This window comes from Pistacia vera, unplaced genomic scaffold (assembly GCF_008641045.1).
Source record: "Pistacia vera cultivar Batoury unplaced genomic scaffold, PisVer_v2 Contig427, whole genome shotgun sequence".
Lineage (NCBI taxonomy): Eukaryota > Viridiplantae > Streptophyta > Magnoliopsida > Sapindales > Anacardiaceae > Pistacia > Pistacia vera.
Window position 1 is genome coordinate 729965 of NW_022196254.1, and position 19212 is coordinate 749176.

General features: G+C 37.1%; 3 protein-coding genes across 4 annotated transcripts; 1 reads left to right on the plus strand and 2 right to left on the minus strand.

Moving 5' to 3' along the window:
- Window positions 1-280: 280 nt before the first annotated feature.
- Window positions 281-4317, minus strand: LOC116143249 (two-pore potassium channel 3-like). Of its 2 annotated transcripts, none has more exons than XM_031428700.1 (2): window positions 2912-4317; window positions 281-911 (listed from the first exon to the last, which is right to left on the minus strand). In XM_031428700.1, the coding sequence occupies exons 1-2, from the start codon at window positions 4042-4044 to the stop codon at window positions 761-763; spliced, it is 1284 nt and encodes a 427-aa protein (XP_031284560.1). In that variant the 5' UTR covers window positions 4045-4317; the 3' UTR covers window positions 281-760. The 2 variants fall into 2 exon arrangements, with proteins under 2 accessions (XP_031284560.1, XP_031284561.1); XM_031428701.1 differs by having other exon boundaries at window positions 809-1554.
- Window positions 4318-6927: 2610 nt separating this feature from the next.
- On the minus strand, window positions 6928-9739 carry LOC116143264 (DNA-binding protein DDB_G0278111-like). The gene is made up of 7 exons (XM_031428720.1): window positions 9586-9739; window positions 8422-8487; window positions 8267-8316; window positions 8070-8134; window positions 7565-7656; window positions 7366-7437; window positions 6928-7260 (listed from the first exon to the last, which is right to left on the minus strand). Exons 1-7 carry the CDS (start codon window positions 9586-9588, stop codon window positions 7222-7224), a joined length of 387 nt encoding a protein of 128 aa, XP_031284580.1. The 5' UTR covers window positions 9589-9739; the 3' UTR covers window positions 6928-7221.
- Window positions 9740-11289: 1550 nt separating this feature from the next.
- On the plus strand, window positions 11290-12520 carry LOC116143238. The gene has a single exon (XM_031428691.1). The coding sequence runs from the start codon at window positions 11387-11389 to the stop codon at window positions 12500-12502; it is 1116 nt and encodes a 371-aa protein (XP_031284551.1). The 5' UTR covers window positions 11290-11386; the 3' UTR covers window positions 12503-12520.
- Window positions 12521-19212: the final 6692 nt, after the last annotated feature.

Consider the following 19212-nt stretch of genomic DNA (forward strand, 5'->3'; position numbering starts at 1 on the left):
TTACTACTACTAATAAGAGGTAAACCATGAGAAGTTTACTTAACCGTTTACTTAACCGTTAAGTTTCCCATAGAAACCCTGAATACCAAAAAAACCTGGCCATGCTGCATGTGGGGTTCTGGGTTTTGTAAAATAATGTTAAAGTTTAAGCAGGTTTTAGGTACAAAAATTCTCATTTCGTTTGAACAAAAGAGAGAACTTTGACATTCAATGATAGCAAAAACACTAATGTTGAGTCTGTTGAAAGGCATCAGAACCTGTTAAAGTAAGTTTTCTTCAATATTTTATAGGCCTCTTGATTCTAATTACAAATCAAAATACAAACAAGATGTGGGAAACACCTCAAATGAGAGAAAGAACTCAGTTTATGCAATGTACAAAATTTACACTCTGCAAATGCATCGGCATCGAGAATTAAATAGCCTTAGCATATTTAGTTAATGTACTAGTATAAAAGAATAAATTGAATCAATCTACACTACAAAATGTTTAGTTCACGATCATCTACGCCGTCAATCAATAAAGTTGTCTATCTAACCAAGACCTTGAGAGCTTGTGAGCATCCTTCGCATATGAAGTCAAGAGCTGGTTAATGGATTGAATGGATTGATAGGCAAGAGAACTACTAATCAGGCAGTGAAGTCCAGAGAGCATCATTCTTGGAAATAGACTAACCTAGCCCTTCCATCAATTTACAACTGGTTTATGGATAGATATAAGCAAAAGAAATAATATAGCCTTCCCTGATACCCTTCCACAATCATCTTCGGTGACTCGGCATCAGACCGGCAAGAGTTATCTTTCCACAATTACCAGCGTCTAGCCTGTCAAAGGTCTTACAAATTTGCTGAATATCCTTCTCTGTTATCTTTCCCATCTCCTTGAGCTTGTATATCACATATTCTGATTTGCTGCATAAAAAACCAACAGAAATACAATACCTTGTGTCAAGTACTCAAACTGGCAACTTAGTGTTAGATTCATTGTGAAATAAATGGGCATCATATAAATATAATTGAACCATAAAATATATAAATCTGATGATAAAGGACAAAGCAGAAAGAAAGTATGTTGAAATCATGAAATTCTAGCAAAGACGTGAGCCAAGTTACAAAATAGGAATGTCTATGCCGAATATACTGAATGTAAAGCAAATACGGGCCAGTATTTATCATATAAATATTAAACAACAAGAGAACAAGTATATCTTTGGTCACAATTGAATTGCTAGAAGTTACAGATACGAACGCCAATGCCAATTTACTGACGATCAAACAAATACTTGCAACATAGAAAATGTAGAATTAGATTTTCTCTCCACTAAAATTTTATGAGATACAAAGTTTCAACACAACTTTTGTGACTGTGTACATAAGTTCAACAATACTAAAAACAACTTGCATAAACATTAGATAATATTCTTCACATCAAAACTGAGCTCTTTACTACTTGCCATTTCTTAAAGCCATACATCCACACCTAACTGGTCCATTAGGTGATTCCCTTCTGAAAAACGCATGGCTTTTTGTTTTGAAATCCAGACAACTGTTTTTACTGTAAACAAGGATAAAACTTATGGATGTTTTAATAATAATTAACAGATATAAATCCTAAAAACTCTTTTTAAAACTGAAAATAACAAAAAGTTTAGACTAGAGCTTCAGACGATATGAACTCCATCAGCATGATAATGCAGGGGTGTAATACAACTAACCAGAAATACATAAGAGACCCAACCTCTACACATGTAGTATATATATATGCATACTCCCGTTAAAAAAACTATATATATTTTTCTTTCGCTTGATTTTCCACTTAATTTTTCCCCTGGCAAGCAATAATAATTTCATTAAAAAAAAAGGTAATGCCCAGTACATGTCACAACCAAGACGCTTGATATGAGAAACAAAACCGAAAAATCAACCACCCTACTGAAAACATTCGATAACCTACTCACGGTCAGGGGGTGGGTAGGGGGACATTAAGCAGCAACAACATTGGGAATGCAGAACTTAGGTTATTTAAGATACTTTCAAGTGGTTCAATGAATGCAACAGATCCAAATGCAATACAGAGGAACACCATAAATCATGGAAAATGGCAATAATGAACAAATTAGGAAATTAAAGATTGCCATCCAATCTGTCAAAAATCTTCTGGGATGTAATTCGTTTTGGTAATAATAAAAGGCATTGGATACAATTTTAGAGAGTCAAATTTTGCTTCTCTACAACAATGCTAAACTGTTTAGCAATTTCATATCAAAGTACCATAAGCATCGGCCACCTAACCTCAAAGGAGAATTTGAAGTATAAAATTAATTCCATGAAGCACTTTACTACATTCAATAATGAAAAAACACAGACAGAAGTGGACGGTCTACCAAATGTGAATGCACATCAGTAGAATCCAAGGGCAAACAAAATTCCTTTAGACATTCATTACTACAAAGGGCACTTCAAATCACCTAATCATTCAAATCACCTAATCATTAGGAAAACTTTTCTCAAGCAAGTCCAACTTTCAAGCTTCATCATTTGGAACAGCTGAACACAAGCTGCAAAATATGTGATCACATATTTAAACTAATACAGCTTATTCAAATTTATAGCATCTACCCCATGTTTATGAATATAAGATTCACATGAAGTAGAACTGAATACAACTTGGCATCATGTATCACATCTTGACGAGGTAATGGCATAATGCACTATATGACAGACACATTACCTCTATTTTTTTGACATACATAAAGTTTAACTAACTAATTCTGGTGATATCCAAAACTGATTTACACAATACAATGTTAGTCATAGAAAGAATTTCTGGAGTTATGCTACAGCCAATCCCAAACAACCTAAGAAGACTAAAAGCTACATTTACAGCCTACAGAATCACAATAATCCCATACCTCACAAAACCATTGTTGTCAATATCCGCAGCAAGAAACTCAGCCACAGTCATGTCGTGACCAAGCACCCACTTTGCCATCCTCCTGTGCCGCTTATCTACTCTCGCCTCAGCCAAATACAAAAAGGCCCGAGCAACTGCAAGTGTTGATACAAGCAACCAAATGGAAGCAAAAATTCGACCCGCCAATGACCGGAAAGCCCTGTCACCGTAGCCTACTGTGGTAACCGACATAACCGACAGATAAATTGAATCTAACCAGCCTAGCTTCTCAACAAAATGCATAACACCAACACCAACCCCAATACAAAGAACCACAACACCTAATGCCAATGCCACCTTCATTCTTATCCTCATCCTCCCTTTCTTCACATCAACAATATATGAACCATGAGCCTCCTTATCATCACCACCCTTAATAGTTTTCAACAAATTACTCTCTTGCAAATCAAGCACATAAGTAACCATCCCAGAAAGCAAAATATCAACAAAACCAAATCCAACCAACACAAAGAATATAGAAAACAACTTAGTTGTCACACTATTAGGGGTAATATCTCCATACCCAATTGTGCACATTGTCACAATACAAAAATACAAAGCATCAACAACGGGGTGAGTCTCATTAGCAGAAAAATCATCCCTATTAAACCAATAAATAATCACACCTAATGACAAATATAACACCAAAAGCACAAAAGCCTGTCTAACAATAGATTGAGAACTAAACTGAGGCTTAGCCACAGGATGCTGCTGTAATTCATTGATGACAGCCATAGCAGGGGCAGTCTTCGACCTATGAAGATTACTCTTTGTTCTTCTAGTGAAGGGTTCATGCAACCAAGAATGTGAAGACTCTACAACTGTTTGTTTTTTGGGCGATTCAAAAGGACTTACCATTGAATGAGAAGTGGATCCCCTGGGTGATGAAAAAGAGAGAGTTAAGGCATCCACAGTGGGGGAAGATGGTGTCTTAGGAGAAGAAGGTCCAAAAATGAGAATATCTTTAAATTCAGATGGGGTTAAAGGCATTGGAACAGAGATTTCTCCATCTTCAGGAAGAGTAAGAAGAGGAGGTGAAGGAATCGGTTTCCTTCCCTGACTTAAATAAGACAAAAGAGGCTCTTTTTCCATCTGGGTTCGCCGGGAAACCGCTTATGGTGTCACCAAGAAACCTCTTTGGATGAAAATTAATGGGAAAAGTGAGACAAAGATGAAGTTATAAAAAAACAAAAAAAGAAACCAAAAACAGTATTGTTCAGTACGAAATAATGAAAGGGCAAAAAGTAATTAAAAGGATGACATAGTGAAGTATATGAATATCCATGGATATACACTTATACAGACATATGTACTTATATAGGATAAAAAAATGTGAAGAAAGTTTGTGAAAAGTTTGATTCGTTCTTCCAGTAGTTTGGGGAAGCAAATGCCTAGTAAAGCGCAAGTAGTTAATTCTGTAGACTCTATTCGTTGCCGAGTAGTAGTACTAAAACGACACAGTTTTTGGTTTCTTTCATTTCACGAGTTTTCTACAAACACGCGGTTGTGGTTCGCGCGTGAAATCGAAGATATCCGCTAAATACATTTTCACCATCAGCTTTGTCAAAACTCAAAACAATAACGCTAATACTTACACGACTCCCCTTATATCAATCCCCACGTCATTTCCTCTGAAAAATAAAAATAAATAAATAAATAAATAAAAAAAATTGCAAACCCTATATCTCAAATTTCATCATCCTTGTCAGCATCACTATCAACATCAACATATCGTAGTGCCACATCATTTGGCAACCCCTCATAATTTCAATCAATTATTACGTCATCTACCATGTCATAATGTAAGGGATTGATGTAAAGAAGTGGTCTAAGCGTAGTATTATTGTTTGCAAAAATATAATTAAACCCACATGTTTTTAATATTTAACTTTATATGAAAACATCTAAAAAAAAAAAAGCGATATTTATAGCCCTATTATTAATATTTGTCACTCCAAATATAATTGTTTGAATATCCAAGTTGATAACTCAATCTCAATGATATAGACCAATATTTTTAAAACTCGACCTGAGGTGAAACTCGATAAAATGACTTGCTTTAGGTTGACCGGTTTAACCGACTGATCAAATCGGTGTTTAAAAGTTTGAAATTTAATAAAAATACCTTTGAAAATTACATGCAAATTCTTATAAGTTTGAAATCTTGCAAAAAGTTAACAAAAAGGGTCTGTTTCTTACGATGACAACACTTCCCATCACCACGAAAACTAGGGATGGGTATAAAACCCGACCCTGCAGGGACTTGCCCTGAACGGGGTGAATTTTCCCCAAATCATTTGAGATTTGGGTTGGAATCGGGCCCGAAAATAGTCCCAAAATTCAGGGACAGGTCAGGGCTAGGATAGGTCTTGCCTCGCCCCGCCCCAGCCCCGTTTTGTCCCTGCCCTAAAATCCCTAGGCCGGCCCGTATATATATATTGAAAAGTCAATCATATATATTATATATATCTATATTAATTTTAATATTTGAAAATCAATCATATATTATACAATAACAAATTAAATTGTATAAGTATTTTTTTAAACCATATACAAATAAGTAATAAATAAAACTAGATTAAATATAATAAATCATGATAAATATTCGTAATATATATATTATACATTATCCATAATATGTTAGTGCTACAAAACAAAACTTATACATTTGACATTATACATTGTATATTATACATAATATATGATACACATTTGACATTATATATTATATATTATATATTATACATTGTACATTATATATGGTATATATGGTATACATTTGACATTATACATTATACATTGTACATTATATATGGTATATATGGTATACATTTGACATTATACATTATACATTGTATATTGTATATAAGTATAATGTATATAACATATATATGTTATACATTGTATATAATATGCTATTATCTATAATCATATGTTAATACATAATATGTTATATATGTGTAATATATCATTTGGTGTTTTGATTGATTATAATAAATCATTATAGATTCAATTTCTTTTTTAATAGTATATTATAATTTGGAGAAAATAGTAATAAGGACATAAAAAGACGCAAAACCCCCAAACGGGGAATGGGCTTTTTTCAGGGATTCCCCGAACAGGCTACAGGTCGAGATCGGGGAATCCCCTTGGCCTTTCGGGCCGAGGTCGAAGACAGGGGTCCCCGACCCCGACCCGACCTGTGCCCATCCCTAACAAAAATACTCCGCTCAACCTCTTAACAAAAACCCATCTCACCCTTCTCCCATTCGCCTCCCCAATCATTGTCAACAACAAGCTTTTTCTGGCGACATAGTTTTGCGATTGTCGGTTCATTCACTCACTAGAAATCACCACCACCTTACATCATTGCACTCACCAGCCATTCTTCTTCAAAAACCCTAACATTTTAACCTTCAATTGTTCACAGATTGATATCCTAATTTCTAAGGTTTTCAATTAATAGGAAAATTTGTAACCTTACCCAATGAAGGCCTTGGGTCCGGTTGAACCGATTCAATTCGCGGGGCTGAGCTAGGTTTTAAAACACTAACATAAACTCAAAACAAATTTATTCTAACAACATAATCTCAAATTAATAAACTCTAAAATTTTAAACCTCAAAACATAACACAGAATTATGGATGGGCAATTAGAGGGGGTCATAATCGTGAGAGCATGCAAAACCTTAAACGCTAATTGTGTTGAGATCAAGCATGACCCTCATAATGAATCAGTCCTTGACAACGTTCTTGTGGTTTTGTCCGGGTGGTTAGGGTGGTGGTGATTGAAGATGGTTGAAGTGGCCATCGTGTTCAGTGGTTAGGGACAGGGTGTTTAGTTTGTTGAAGAAATGTATGTCTCTGTTTAATTAAAACCTTTTAATAATATGCACCTTGCACCCTACTGGATGAGCTATTCAAGAATCAAGACTACCTTCATAAAAATATTCCTGTTCGGCTGTAACACAAGGTACTCCAAACAAAACCATTCAACCATCTATTTCTCAATCAAATCTCATACAATCAAATTAACTCATAACCTCACCTCACTTGTCTTAACAAAGTTTAGAATTCATTACCAGAAAGTTAAAATTCAACAGTACATAGATATATAAAAGTCTCAATTATGAATTTGGATGGAGTCGGATAGAGAATGCAATGTCGAGCAAGAAATCCGGTTGAGAATGGTTACACAGGTCACACTGATTATACAAGCAACATAACACAATTTTATCACACAAAATATAGGGCCAAGATTGGATTAAAGCTAATCATCATCTTCCAAAACACTCCGGCGCCTCTGGATCTGAAATATCGGAGCATGTCAAGGCAACAAATGAGGAAAAAGATCATGAACAAAGAAATAAAATACAAGCATTCAGAGACGATGATAAATTGTGAGGTGACTTACAGTGACTTTGGTCTGTTTGCTGTTTTGGGTGTTAATTTGTTCCAGCAATGATATCAGCCTTTCTTCAGAAACCTACATAGAAACATCAGTCAAGTATGATTGTGCTTGATAGTAACATTTTCTTGAATTAGTGCTAGGCACCCAACAACCAGCTTGCATTCAATAAAGGGAACTGAGACACAATAAATTTCCACCATACCTTCTCACCTATTTGGCCCATTTGAGCAGCTCTCAGTAAAATATCCTCAACTCCTTTTGCTTTCTCAGGTTTCACCAAAGCAATTCGAGAAACTGTGCAAATAGTATATTAGCTTAGGAAATATATGATGCCAACTATTTATGAGATAAAAATATAAGTAAGATCAATATATTAACAGTATAAAGAGTTTATTTTAACAAATAGCTAGGCCCAGTATCTCTGCCTGCTGCTGAAATGCTAACCCTTTATCTGTTCTACTAAGAACTATACTGTTTACTATCAACATAGTAGTTTCAGATTCGAGTTTCCATTAAACTGCACATCTCACACAAAAAGACTGAGCAATTTGATTACTATAATTGGTGTTCAACCTCCAACACAAACACCCATAACTTCTCAAACCTTCTATTTGTCAATCTATGCGATAATTATACATATTTCTCCCAATGACTATAGATGGGAAAAATAAATATTTTACTGTCAAAAGGTCAAATATCAAACGTACGTCTTTCACGTGCTTCGGATGACAAAATCTGACTAAGCATCATTTGCCTTTGCTCATCTGCCTCCCTAAGATAATCACTCAAATCTCAGGATCAACAAAGCATATTCAAAAATTAAAATGAAATAATAACAAGGTAAAGTCCTACAAATGCAAAGAATAAGTTTGCCATGATGTAACACACAGATTCAAAAACATACCTCTGGGCCTCTTCCTGTGCTTTCTGCTGCTCATTGTTTTGTTGACTACCCTGTATAACAATTACACTTGATCGGTACCATTCACATTAAAGGCAAGATAAGCCAATACGAATTTCAGTGAAATGTTGAGAAATTAAAAAGAGGTGATCAATTACCATGCCACGTTGAGCCATGAGCTCTTGCATTCTTCTTTGTCTGATTGCTTCTAATTCAGGATCAGCCTAATAACAAGAAGGGACAAATTCAATCTCCAGTAAGTACAGCTAAATCCAGAGAGATAGACAGGTAGAGGAAATATCAAATTAATGTTTTCCTTTTGGAAACATTGTCTACATGGCTTCATTAAACTAGGAGTAAAAAAAAAGGAAAAGCAATTACTCTAAATACCAAAGTTTTCCTGGTATGGCCACAGATCTAGACCCAACTCAACCTAAACTATTATAGAAAAAATACTTATAACAAAAATTGCATTTATGGCCAAAAGATATCTCCCTAGTATGCATATCATCCAAATGTAGACCACTTATTCAACAGACATATAGGTAACACAAGCATGATAGAACAAGCTAGCTGCTTAAACAAATAAGTAATAGTCTTTGGAGTATCTCTTCATAGACTCTCTTCAGGATCATTGCCAATCAGTGAGTTCCCAACATCAAAAGTTAATAAGCAGGAATTGATACCAACGTAATTCATCATCTAATTAAATAATATAATAAATACATTATGTTGCCAGCCATAAAATCTCTTGTAAAGTTTTTAAGCTGATTAAGAAAGATTAAATGATCTGTCTACTGGAAAACAACCAAAGGCAACTCCCAAGGTAATGTAATCAAAATGCATACAAAAAATTTAGACATCTACTAGGAAAAACACCTTCTAAATAATCCACTTCAGAATTTCCTAGCATTCCCAATTAAAAAAAAAAAAAACGCATAATTATTCTACACTTAGATAGTATTATATTCAACAACTCATGCAATGTGATTAGTGAAAGCAGTAATCATAAACTTCTCCTGGAAAAATTAAAATCTACTCAAGACAAGTTTGCTTCCGGCATAATTTTGTTTATCATATCATATCCCAAAATAATATTAATAATAACCTCGAGAATTACTTATCGAACCAAGGTAAAGTTTAACCTAAGCCAAAACTAGCTTAGTGTTTCAATTATGAACATTCAACTCATAAAAAAGCAAACGAAAACGAAATAAATCTGGTTCAGTTAAAGTTCCGATTTCCCATAAATAATTTATAAGCATGAAATAATAAAACCCTAGCTAGAGTGTTTGGATTGCCAAGAAGAGGACAACACTTACCATATTGATAAGATTGAATGAACAAACGCGGCCTTGTTGTGTGTTTGGAGTTGTTCTGGGATGCGATCTCTCCTTCTCTGTCAAACACGATTGTTTGGATACGGCTTAGCGTTTTTCAAACGCCACTTTCCTGCCTTTTGTCGAGCAAGATTTTTTTTTTTTCTTCTTTTTTAAATTAAAAAAAAAAATATATATATATATAATTGATATCAAATCTGGGGCCGGGTCGTGGTGTCCCAGTTCCAGGCTTCCAGCCCCGCCACCAGCCCTAGGACAAGTGACGTCCAAAGTTTGAAGGTGAAGCCCATTTAGGTGCTCTGTGCCAACGGCCCCAATTCTGTCTAACGAATTAGAGTTAACAACATGTTTCCACCCAAAAAATGGTCCACTAACCAATGCATACCCACTCACTTTTTAAATATCTTTTTAGTACCCAAATATTATGTTTAGGGTGGGAAATATAGAGATTTGCAAAAAAAATCCTCTTTTTTCTTCTCTTCTTAACCTCTTCCATTGCCGACAATTGTCATAATTGGATGCTAAGAGCTGGGTGCGGTAATAAATCGAATAGGTGTTGAGCAACTTTAGGGCAACGAGGTTGGAGTGATCTGGGAGAGAACGGTGGCAAAAAAAAAAACACAACACCAACACAACCAATCAAAACCCACTAATCGAGCACCAAAAACCCAATGACCGCAAATGGTGACTGTCCCATGGCAGAAAGAGCCGGACACGAGCGAAAAATGGCGAGCACGGAGGGCTATGAGAGGGGTGGGTTTTGAAGAGCAGATGGTAGGGAGTCGAACGGTCGTGGTAGGGGCGATTTCGATGATTGAATCGCCCAGAAAAAGGCTGGCAAGATGGAAAATCACGCAAAAACTTAGGTGGCGTTTTTTGGCAATTTGCAAGTGCACTAGCCTCGGGGTGAACGGATTAAGGGTGAGAAAGGCTCAAGGAAGAGGATAGAGGAGGCAGTGAGTTTCAAGGTGGATTTCCAACACCAAGAACGACCGAAAATTCAGTTTCAAGAGTCAATTGTGTGAATGAAGGTGGTAGTGGGAAATAGTGAGTGATGACGACAAATGGAGACTTGAGTTTTGTAAAGGAGGTGATGAAGATTCTGTGGGTGGTCTCAAAAGTGATTTTAAACATCGAGAATCTGTTAGAAAACAACAAAAATCATCAATTACGATGTTGTTAATATGTACCATCTCTTATTAATGTATGTCTTCTCTATTTCTTTTATCTTTTTTAACAGTCAAATGTTTGTTAACCATTCTATTTTTACAAATAATAAACTTTTGATCATTTTATCCTTTCTCACAACGAAAATTATTAATAAAATTATAATTTGATATTAAAAGAGTATTTAAAAAATGGACGGATATAAATTTATCAATTGATCATTTAAAGGTGGCTCCCTCAGTCCACGTTTTTTTTTCATTTCGCGAGTCGTCTTAATCACAAATCCATGCAACTTGAGCCTTCCGTTTTTTGTTTTTGGCTTCAAACAAAATCTAGATCTGCATCACCCACCACCACCCCGACCAAGACAACCTTACACGGAACCACGTGATAACCAATCAACGGCTGGATGAGTTTCCAAGTCGGATCTCAAAATGCACCTTACCACAGTGAACCAGATTATCATTAGATATAGTACGACTCAGTGACTCACACTCGCTCGCTCACTCACTCAACAGTCAAACAAAACCAAAGACTTTTAGGTTTAAAAGCTCCCACGCCAAGACAAACAACTGAACCAAGGTACTTAGATCAAGGAACTCAAGTTTCGAACCAAATGGGTTTCACCATGGGCTTGAATTTGGTTCTTCTTCTAGCCATGGTGGCTACCAACATCCTTTCTCTCTACCATCTCTCCTCCACCACGCTCCTCTCTCCAAAACCCCCTACTCCTCAGCAAGTCCCTGACCATCTTCTTCATCAACTCCAAACCATACGGGCCACTATTAACCACCTCACGCGCCACCAACCTCCTCCCACTACCACCACCACCTCAACCTCCGCCTCCACCATTCCCCAAGATCTCCTTGTCTACTCTCGCCTCTCACCCATTGCCTCTTCTTGTCACAATCACCCTGACCTTCTTCACCGGTACATGAGCTACACTCCCTTCACTTTGTGCCCGCTTGACACTCAGCTTCAAGAGACTCTTCTTCTTCACGGCTGCCATCCGCTGCCTCGCCGCCGGTGTTTCTCGAGGACCCCACCTAAACCCTCCTCTGCTTTGTCGCTAAACCCTTTTGGTTCTCTTCTTGACTCTAATGTTATATGGACTGATTACAACTGTAAAAGCTTCTCTTGTCTTGCGAAACAGAATCCCAATCTTGGGTTTGATCCCACTAGTGAAAAAGTCTCATCTTTTTTAAATTTCAAGACTGAACTGGATCTCCCAGTTCCACAGTTGTTTCAGATAGCTAAAGCTGCAAATTTTGTTATAAGACTTGGGGTTGATGTGGGTGGTGCTACTGGTTCTTTTGCAGCAAGAATGAAGCTTTATAATGTGACTGTGCTTACTACAACTATGAATCTTGGTGCACCTTATAGTGAGGCAGTGGCTTTAAGAGGGCTTGTGCCACTGCATGTGCCGTTGCAGCAACGGTTGCCGGTTTTTGATGGTGTGGTGGATCTTGTGAGATGTGGGCACGCGGTGAATAGGTGGATACCTGTGACAATGATGGAGTTTTTGTTTTATGATGTTGATAGAGTGTTGAGGGCTGGAGGTTACTTGTGGTTTGATCGGTTTTTTAGTAAAGGGTTGGATCTTGAGAAGGTTTATGGACCGTTGATTGGGAAATTCGGATACAAGAAGGTGAAGTGGGCAACTGCTACTAAGAATGCCAAAACTGGGGATGTTTACTTGACTGCTCTTTTGCAAAAGCCTATTTCAAAATGACAATCAAGCATTGGAATTTTAGGTACATTTCCTTATCTAATGGCTACCTATATTTGTGTTTGTGTTTTTTCTTTTAGTATCATACCATTTTCTAGCTAATTGATGTATATTTGATGCTTATGAACTGGATCTGCATTTTTTTGAAATTTTCTGGAGAATTAGTTTCATTAGCATTAGAAATGTGTCAATTGATGTTACAATTCTTTCCTATTTCGTTTTTTTTAGTGGTTATTTGTGTTTTGGGATGAAAATGATTAAATTGATTGCCAATGTCATGTTCTGTTTGTTGAATGAACTGTTATCTGTGAATTTAGTGCCCTGCCCTTCATCAACGAAACTTAGATTTTTCTTTATCCGGATTGTGCTGTGGTAAGGGTATTTCAGGAGGGCAGGACTTGGATTAGTCTCACATTTTAATCCAAGAGACTGCAATGTCATTTTCATCCAGTTTCTTCTCATTTTTTCCCTGGATCAATGACTTAGTTGAGGAATTTGAGGACCTATGTACGATTGAACCTTGTTTTGATTGTCTGGAGTGTGAATGAAATCTTCCATTGTCCCAAAATTTCGTGAAAACCTATGTCCTGTAGCAAATTACTGATTTTATCAAATTTTATGTCATCCATTGGAATAGATCTTCCTCTACTGCAACTTTCTTTGATCTAACTTTTACGTCATCCATTTGGATGCATCTTCCCTTACAGTCAACTTTCAAATTTCCGAGCACAAACTGTACTTCTGAATACATGTGGCTGGGCTGCCTGAGTTTTTGACTGTTTAAACAATCCTTATTTTGGTAAAAGTTCATTTAAAGCCTTTCAGATAAGTTTGTGTTTCAACATCATAATAATTGGTGGTGCTTATATTCAAGTTTTGGAGAACATTAATATGGTTGTCATCCAACCTCGGAGATAATAGGCTTAGCAACTCTAGTAGGGATTGTGACGAAGCAGTGCCCTCCATCAAATTGGTGGGGATTAGAGGTGTAACTGCTTCTTCACTTCACAATATGTTTCTATTTTGTGGTCAAGAAACTGCATGATTGAATCCAACTCTGATATAGTGAAAATAGAGAACTTCGGACAACCCTTATACAATCTAAACTTTGTGCCACATTCAAATATGCAAATTTCTGAACCTTATTCTTAGTTAATATAATATTCACAGCTTCCATGTATATTATTCCTCTTTTTTCTTAGATCTAATCCTCTTGGATTTTTTAGGAATGACAAACACACCTTATGTTGGGAAGAACAAAAACTAACGATGCAAAATAAATTTCTTTACCCTCTGTGAAATCAAAATGAGATTATATACTAATCAACAAGACACAATTATTATGATCAATAGCTACCAAAGCAAAGAATATAAACAAGATAAAAAAATCATCCTCAAATCAAGCCACTAACTTTACGTAGAAAACCAAATGGGAAAAGCTAGAGTGATCATAATCTGAGATCAAAATATTTGATGACAATAATGTGTACAAGCAAAGACTAGTATAATATTAGAGTCTCATCAATCAATAATATATCATCAAAAGAGCAATGCTCTTGGTTCTTAGCACAATATTATCATCGATAGAGATGGATTTCAACTAGTGCAACATAAATTTAGTTTTGTGTGTCTAACTAGTGAGAGCCTAAACCAGAAATTGGAGAATGGTCCCAAGAAANGAGCAATGCTCTTGGTTCTTAGCACAATATTATCATCGATAGAGATGGATTTCAACTAGTGCAACATAAATTTAGTTTTGTGTGTCTAACTAGTGAGAGCCTAAACTAGAAATTGGAGAATGGTCCCAAGAAACAGCACTCTGAATTAAGCAAGAACAGAGTTCGTTTTACCATGCGATGTTTTCATTTTTCTTTTATACTTGTGTTCATTGCTTAGTTGGAAAAGCATCTAGAACTCATGTCCAATATTCTCACCATCTAGAAAATTAAATATTCTTGATTTGATTAATACTTGTGATTATGCTACACGAACTAGAACGCTTAGTGGTGCATTTTGTGACTTCTATTGATGATTATTCTAAAAAATTGTGATTATTTGCTTTGAAATTTAAACACCAGGTTTTATGTCCGCAGTCCAAACAAAACCCAAAACCAAAATATATGACATTAAGTGCACGTGTTAGTGTCCATTAAGTGGAAAATGAAAAAGCAGTCGGGGGAAGAGAGTGACGAGAGAAAAGAGAGTAGGCTTAGGATTTTTATCGTTATCTTGATCATCCATGGCTAAACAAATTTCGTTCTAGCTCATTGGGATGCTTGTTCCCAGTATCATTCTCCATATTTTCATTGATTTCGAGTTCTAGTTTACCCTCTCCGCACTTTTATTTGTTAAATCCTCTTACTAGGTACAAAAACTTATCTTTTGTTAGGTTCCGTCTTCATTAGTGATGATTTTTTTTATTAAGAAACAAGAGCTTTTGATGATATTTTTTTTATTGGTGAGCCTCAAATATTGCATTATAAGAAACTTCACTTTTATCCATTATTTCAGCACTTGATATCAAATCACAGTTCTCGTGCTTTTTACCTATTTTGTTTTTCCATGTAAATTTGGTGTCTTAATTTGTAAATGATTTTATCTTGGCTTTATTCAATTTGGTGATTAATTTGTACTGATAATTGTGTTGCAATTTCGTTTTTTGTACACAATCTCATGTCAATAGCACAAAGAGGGAAAGTATTTATTTATTTTTTGCATTGATTGTTTTGGTTTTTCCCAACAAAAAGGTATGAAAGCCAAAACCCAAAAAATATCCCAATATGATGAACTTAGTTATTTGAAGATGAAGGTTTTTGTAACCCCCGTGATTTTCCTCTTATATAGTAAAAATTTGATCAATCGATTGGCTAAAGGAAAATAGGTTGTGTGATGATATAATCCACTGATTTATTGGAAGCAAGGATTCTTTTGTAATGTTTTCTTTAATTCTCAGGGATCTTCGAATAAAAGATAGAGAAAAATGGGGTTGAAATGAAAGAATTTAGGAAGTGTTGGATCACTTAGGGATAAGAACCATTCTTTTGGGAGCTAAAAGAGGTTGAGCTGCAAAACATGATTTGTAGAGAAGAGGGAAAGAGAAGAAAAAGTGGAGGAAAACGGTTTGGCGAGAGGGTTAAGATTATATCTTCATGTAACATTAAATTAGATTTTACTTAACAATTCAGTAGCCCTCTACAAAGTCATGTTTGCAGCTTAACCTCTTTTAACCCCTTTAGAGAATGGTTCATATCCCCAAGTGATCCAACACTTCCTAAATTCTTTCTTTCAACCCATTTTCTTCCACTCTTATTCAAAAGAATCCCCGAGAATTAAGAAAACATTACAAAAGAATCTGGCTCACATATATCGATGCTTAAGAATTTCCAAGACTATTTTGACTTCATTCTTGTCACCAAGTTAATTAAGTTCCCTCTTAAAATCTTGTTATTAACCATAAAATAATCAGTTGCCCATTTGCTCAATAAATTGATTAAATTTTTACTATAGGAGAGGAAAATCACGGGGTTACAGTTTGGTATTTGTCTCACCGAGGATCTCATCTCAGGGGGGCTTAATGAGTCTTAGTAGTCCCATATTTGAATTTCCGATATAGTAGCTAATGTGTAAAAATGTATATTAATATGCAAAATGTAACCTTTGTTTTCTTTACCTCCTGTGAATTCATATTTATACTGAACACAGTGCATTCCTGTTGTTTTCAGGTGCTACTTTAGATTGATGACCAAAAGAAAGGTATTGCGGTAGATTTCCACTGCTTAAAATGGAGAACAGATTTTTCTTTTGGATTCAATACCCTTCAGAGTATGGAGCCCTTGTCTTGGGCTAGGAAGCAACCTTTTACCTCTTCAAATGTAGATGGATATTAGCGATTGTAAAGATTGTCGGACTGAAAATTTCACTGGTATGAGATAGCGGCCGGGTGTATAATCACACAAGGGTTCTGGAGAAAATGCCGGCGGGAGTTTTTTTTTTTTTTTTTTAATGTTAAACTTAATTCTGTAGTATCTATTTATTTACTGATTGTTAATGTTTAGAATCAATATGCAGAAATAGGAATGAATAATGCTTTTGGGTTGGCAATTGAACTATGGTAGTAAAGTTATTCTTGAAGTGGGTATATGCATGTGGTGGCCTAAAAGCCACAACGCAAAAGTATCGATTCATTCATGTTATAAAACTGGGGAAAGTTGGCCATGAGTGATGTAGGTGCTCTGGTTTTTGTTTGGACCAGATAAGCTTATTTCACCACAACTTTTGTTAAGTGAGTGATCTCATATCTAAATCTTGCCAGGTAAAAAAGAAAAAAAGCAGAGATGGATGGAATCTGCAGGTTTACGCCACATTCAATCCAACGACATGGGGTTAGAGAGCAAATCAAGTCCCTCAAAGCTAGCCAATAACTGGTTTCCTGCATGTAATTGCCCATAAACGGTGGGGCTCCATCATGAGCATATTGTCACGCACTTAACTTCTTTGCTAAGTTCGTGCGGCCTTAACTCTTGACAATGAGTTAAGCAGCCTAACGCTCACACAACTAACAAGCTCAAGTTATAAGTTTAAGAGAGAGAAGTTGAGAGAAAATATAAACTCTGTATTGAAAGGATTCAAGTTATGAAATGTACAAGGGAGGGGTGGCCTATTATAGGCTAAACCTCCTCAAAAAATGTCTAGATACATTGAAAACTTAGTCCTTAAGTTACTTAATTCCTAAGTAAACACTAGGTGGCACCCTTAGGTGGCAACCTTAGGTGGATGGATAAGCATTATCCATTAGTGTCTTTGCCATAAGTTTACTTAACTCCGAAGTATACTTGCCACTAAGCAACGTGCATCCCACTTGAGTCACCAAGCAAGCGGGTCGGGACACTCTCCGCACCTAATGTTGCGACGCCTGTCGCACTATCCTTATAACTCCGGATGGAGTCTTGGAATTGCCACAATGAGTCTTCGGTCTCCCAACTGGCTCAGTATCGGGAAGTCCCTTCCATTTGATGAAGTACTCCCGGTAATTTGGCACTCCTCGTCGGCGAACGACTCTATCGGCCAATATTTCTTCGACTTCCTTGTCAAAGCATGTTACGACAGCGGTTGGTGCTGTTTAGAGACTCCTCGGGATGGCCCTCCGGGTCTTCATGAAATGCTTCAACAAACTTACATGAAAGACCGGATGTATCTTCAATTTCGGAGGAAGTTGGAGTCGATACGAGACTTTGCCGATGGTTCTATCACTTGAAAGGGCCCTCATATTTGCGCACTAGGCCTTTGTGCACTCTCCTCAATGTCTTGAACTGTGTGGGGCAGAAGCTTACAAGAACAAGATCACCTTCTGGAAATCAACATGCCTTCTTTTCTTGTCAGCCATTTTTCATTTCTTTGCTGCTTTGGTAGGGCTGCACGAGCAAGTTCAGTTTGTTCGTGCCATGACTTTGCTAATCTGAAGGCTGCAGGGTCTTCCCATCATAGGTGTGGCTAGGGAAAGAGGTGTGTTCGGTTGCCGACCCATGATGATCTCAAACGGAATCTTGTTGGTTGCCTCGCTCCGTTGCAAGTTAAATGAGAATTGGGCTGTGTGCCAGGAGCTTTGCCCAATTCCGCTGGCTAGCACTACATAGTGCCGCAAATATAGCTCCAACAATGCATTTACACGCTCCGTTTGACCATCAGTTTGGGGATGAAAGCTGGTCGAAAAGTCTAGGTTTGAACCTAGTATCTTAAATAAACTGTCCAAAATCTCCGGTGAACCGAGGATCTCGATCACTGACTATGCTTGTCGGAATGCCCCATAACTTTATGATGTTGCGAAAGAAAAGCTTGGCTGTTTCTTCTGCTGTGCAATCGGTGGATGCGGGGATGAAGGTGGCATACTTGCTAAACCTGTCCACAATGACTATGATGCACCGGACCCTTCAGACTTCGGCACAACATGTGATGAAGTCCATTGAGACACTCTCCATGGTCTCTCGGGCACGGGCAAAGGTTGTAGTAAGCTGCCGGTTGTTGTTGCACTACCTTGTCTTGTGGCAAACAAGGCGTACGTACATATCCCTCGATACTATCCTGCATCTCAGGCCAATAGTAGGCAGATTTTAAGAGAGCAAGAGTACGTCTCATACCTGGATGGCTGCCCACAAGGAGTCATGACACTCCTTGATCAGTTCTTTCCTCAGATTGTCCATCTTGGGATGTAGAGGCGGTTGCCCTGGTGTAAAGTAAGCCATCAGTTAACCAAAACCTGGGTTTTCCCTTCTTCAACCAAGGCAATGATGTTTCGAGCCAATGGCTCATGCTGGAGTCCTTGCTTGATTTGTCGGGCAACACACTTGTGACTTGACTAATGCTTGCCAGCGCTGTCTTGCGGCTCAATGCATTGCCACTACGTTGGTCTTCCCCGGTTGTACTCCAGGACATAATCAAACTCGGCAGAAAATCTGCCACCGTGCCTGCTTCGGACTTAACTTCTTTTGAGTCTGAAAATAGCTGTTGCGACGTTATCTGTTAAAATAACAAACTTAGACCCCAGTAAGTAGTGCGCCCACTCTAAGACAATGGATGATGGCTGTCATCTCCTTTTCTTGCACAGTGTAACGCCGCTCAGTTCATTGAGCTTTCGACTTCATAAGCAATCGGATGCCCATTCTGCATGAGTACCCCCCCGATGGCAAAGTCGATGGTCCGTGTGCACTTATATGGCT

Coding starts and splice junctions, on each gene's coding strand:
- LOC116143249 (XM_031428700.1), bottom strand. CDS start 4,044: ATGGAAAAAGAGCCTCTTTTGTCTTATTTAAGTCAGGGAAGGAAACCG. Junction 912..2,911: donor GACAACAATGGTTTTGTGAG/GTATGGGATTAT, acceptor TTTTTTATGCAG/CAAATCAGAATATGTGATAT.
- LOC116143264 (XM_031428720.1), bottom strand. Junction 8,135..8,266: donor GCACAGGAAGAGGCCCAGAG/GTATGTTTTTGA, acceptor TGATTATCTTAG/GGAGGCAGATGAGCAAAGGC. Junction 7,261..7,365: donor GCAAACAGACCAAAGTCACT/GTAAGTCACCTC, acceptor CCGATATTTCAG/ATCCAGAGGCGCCGGAGTGT.
- LOC116143238 (XM_031428691.1), top strand. CDS start 11,387: ATGGGTTTCACCATGGGCTTGAATTTGGTTCTTCTTCTAGCCATGGTG.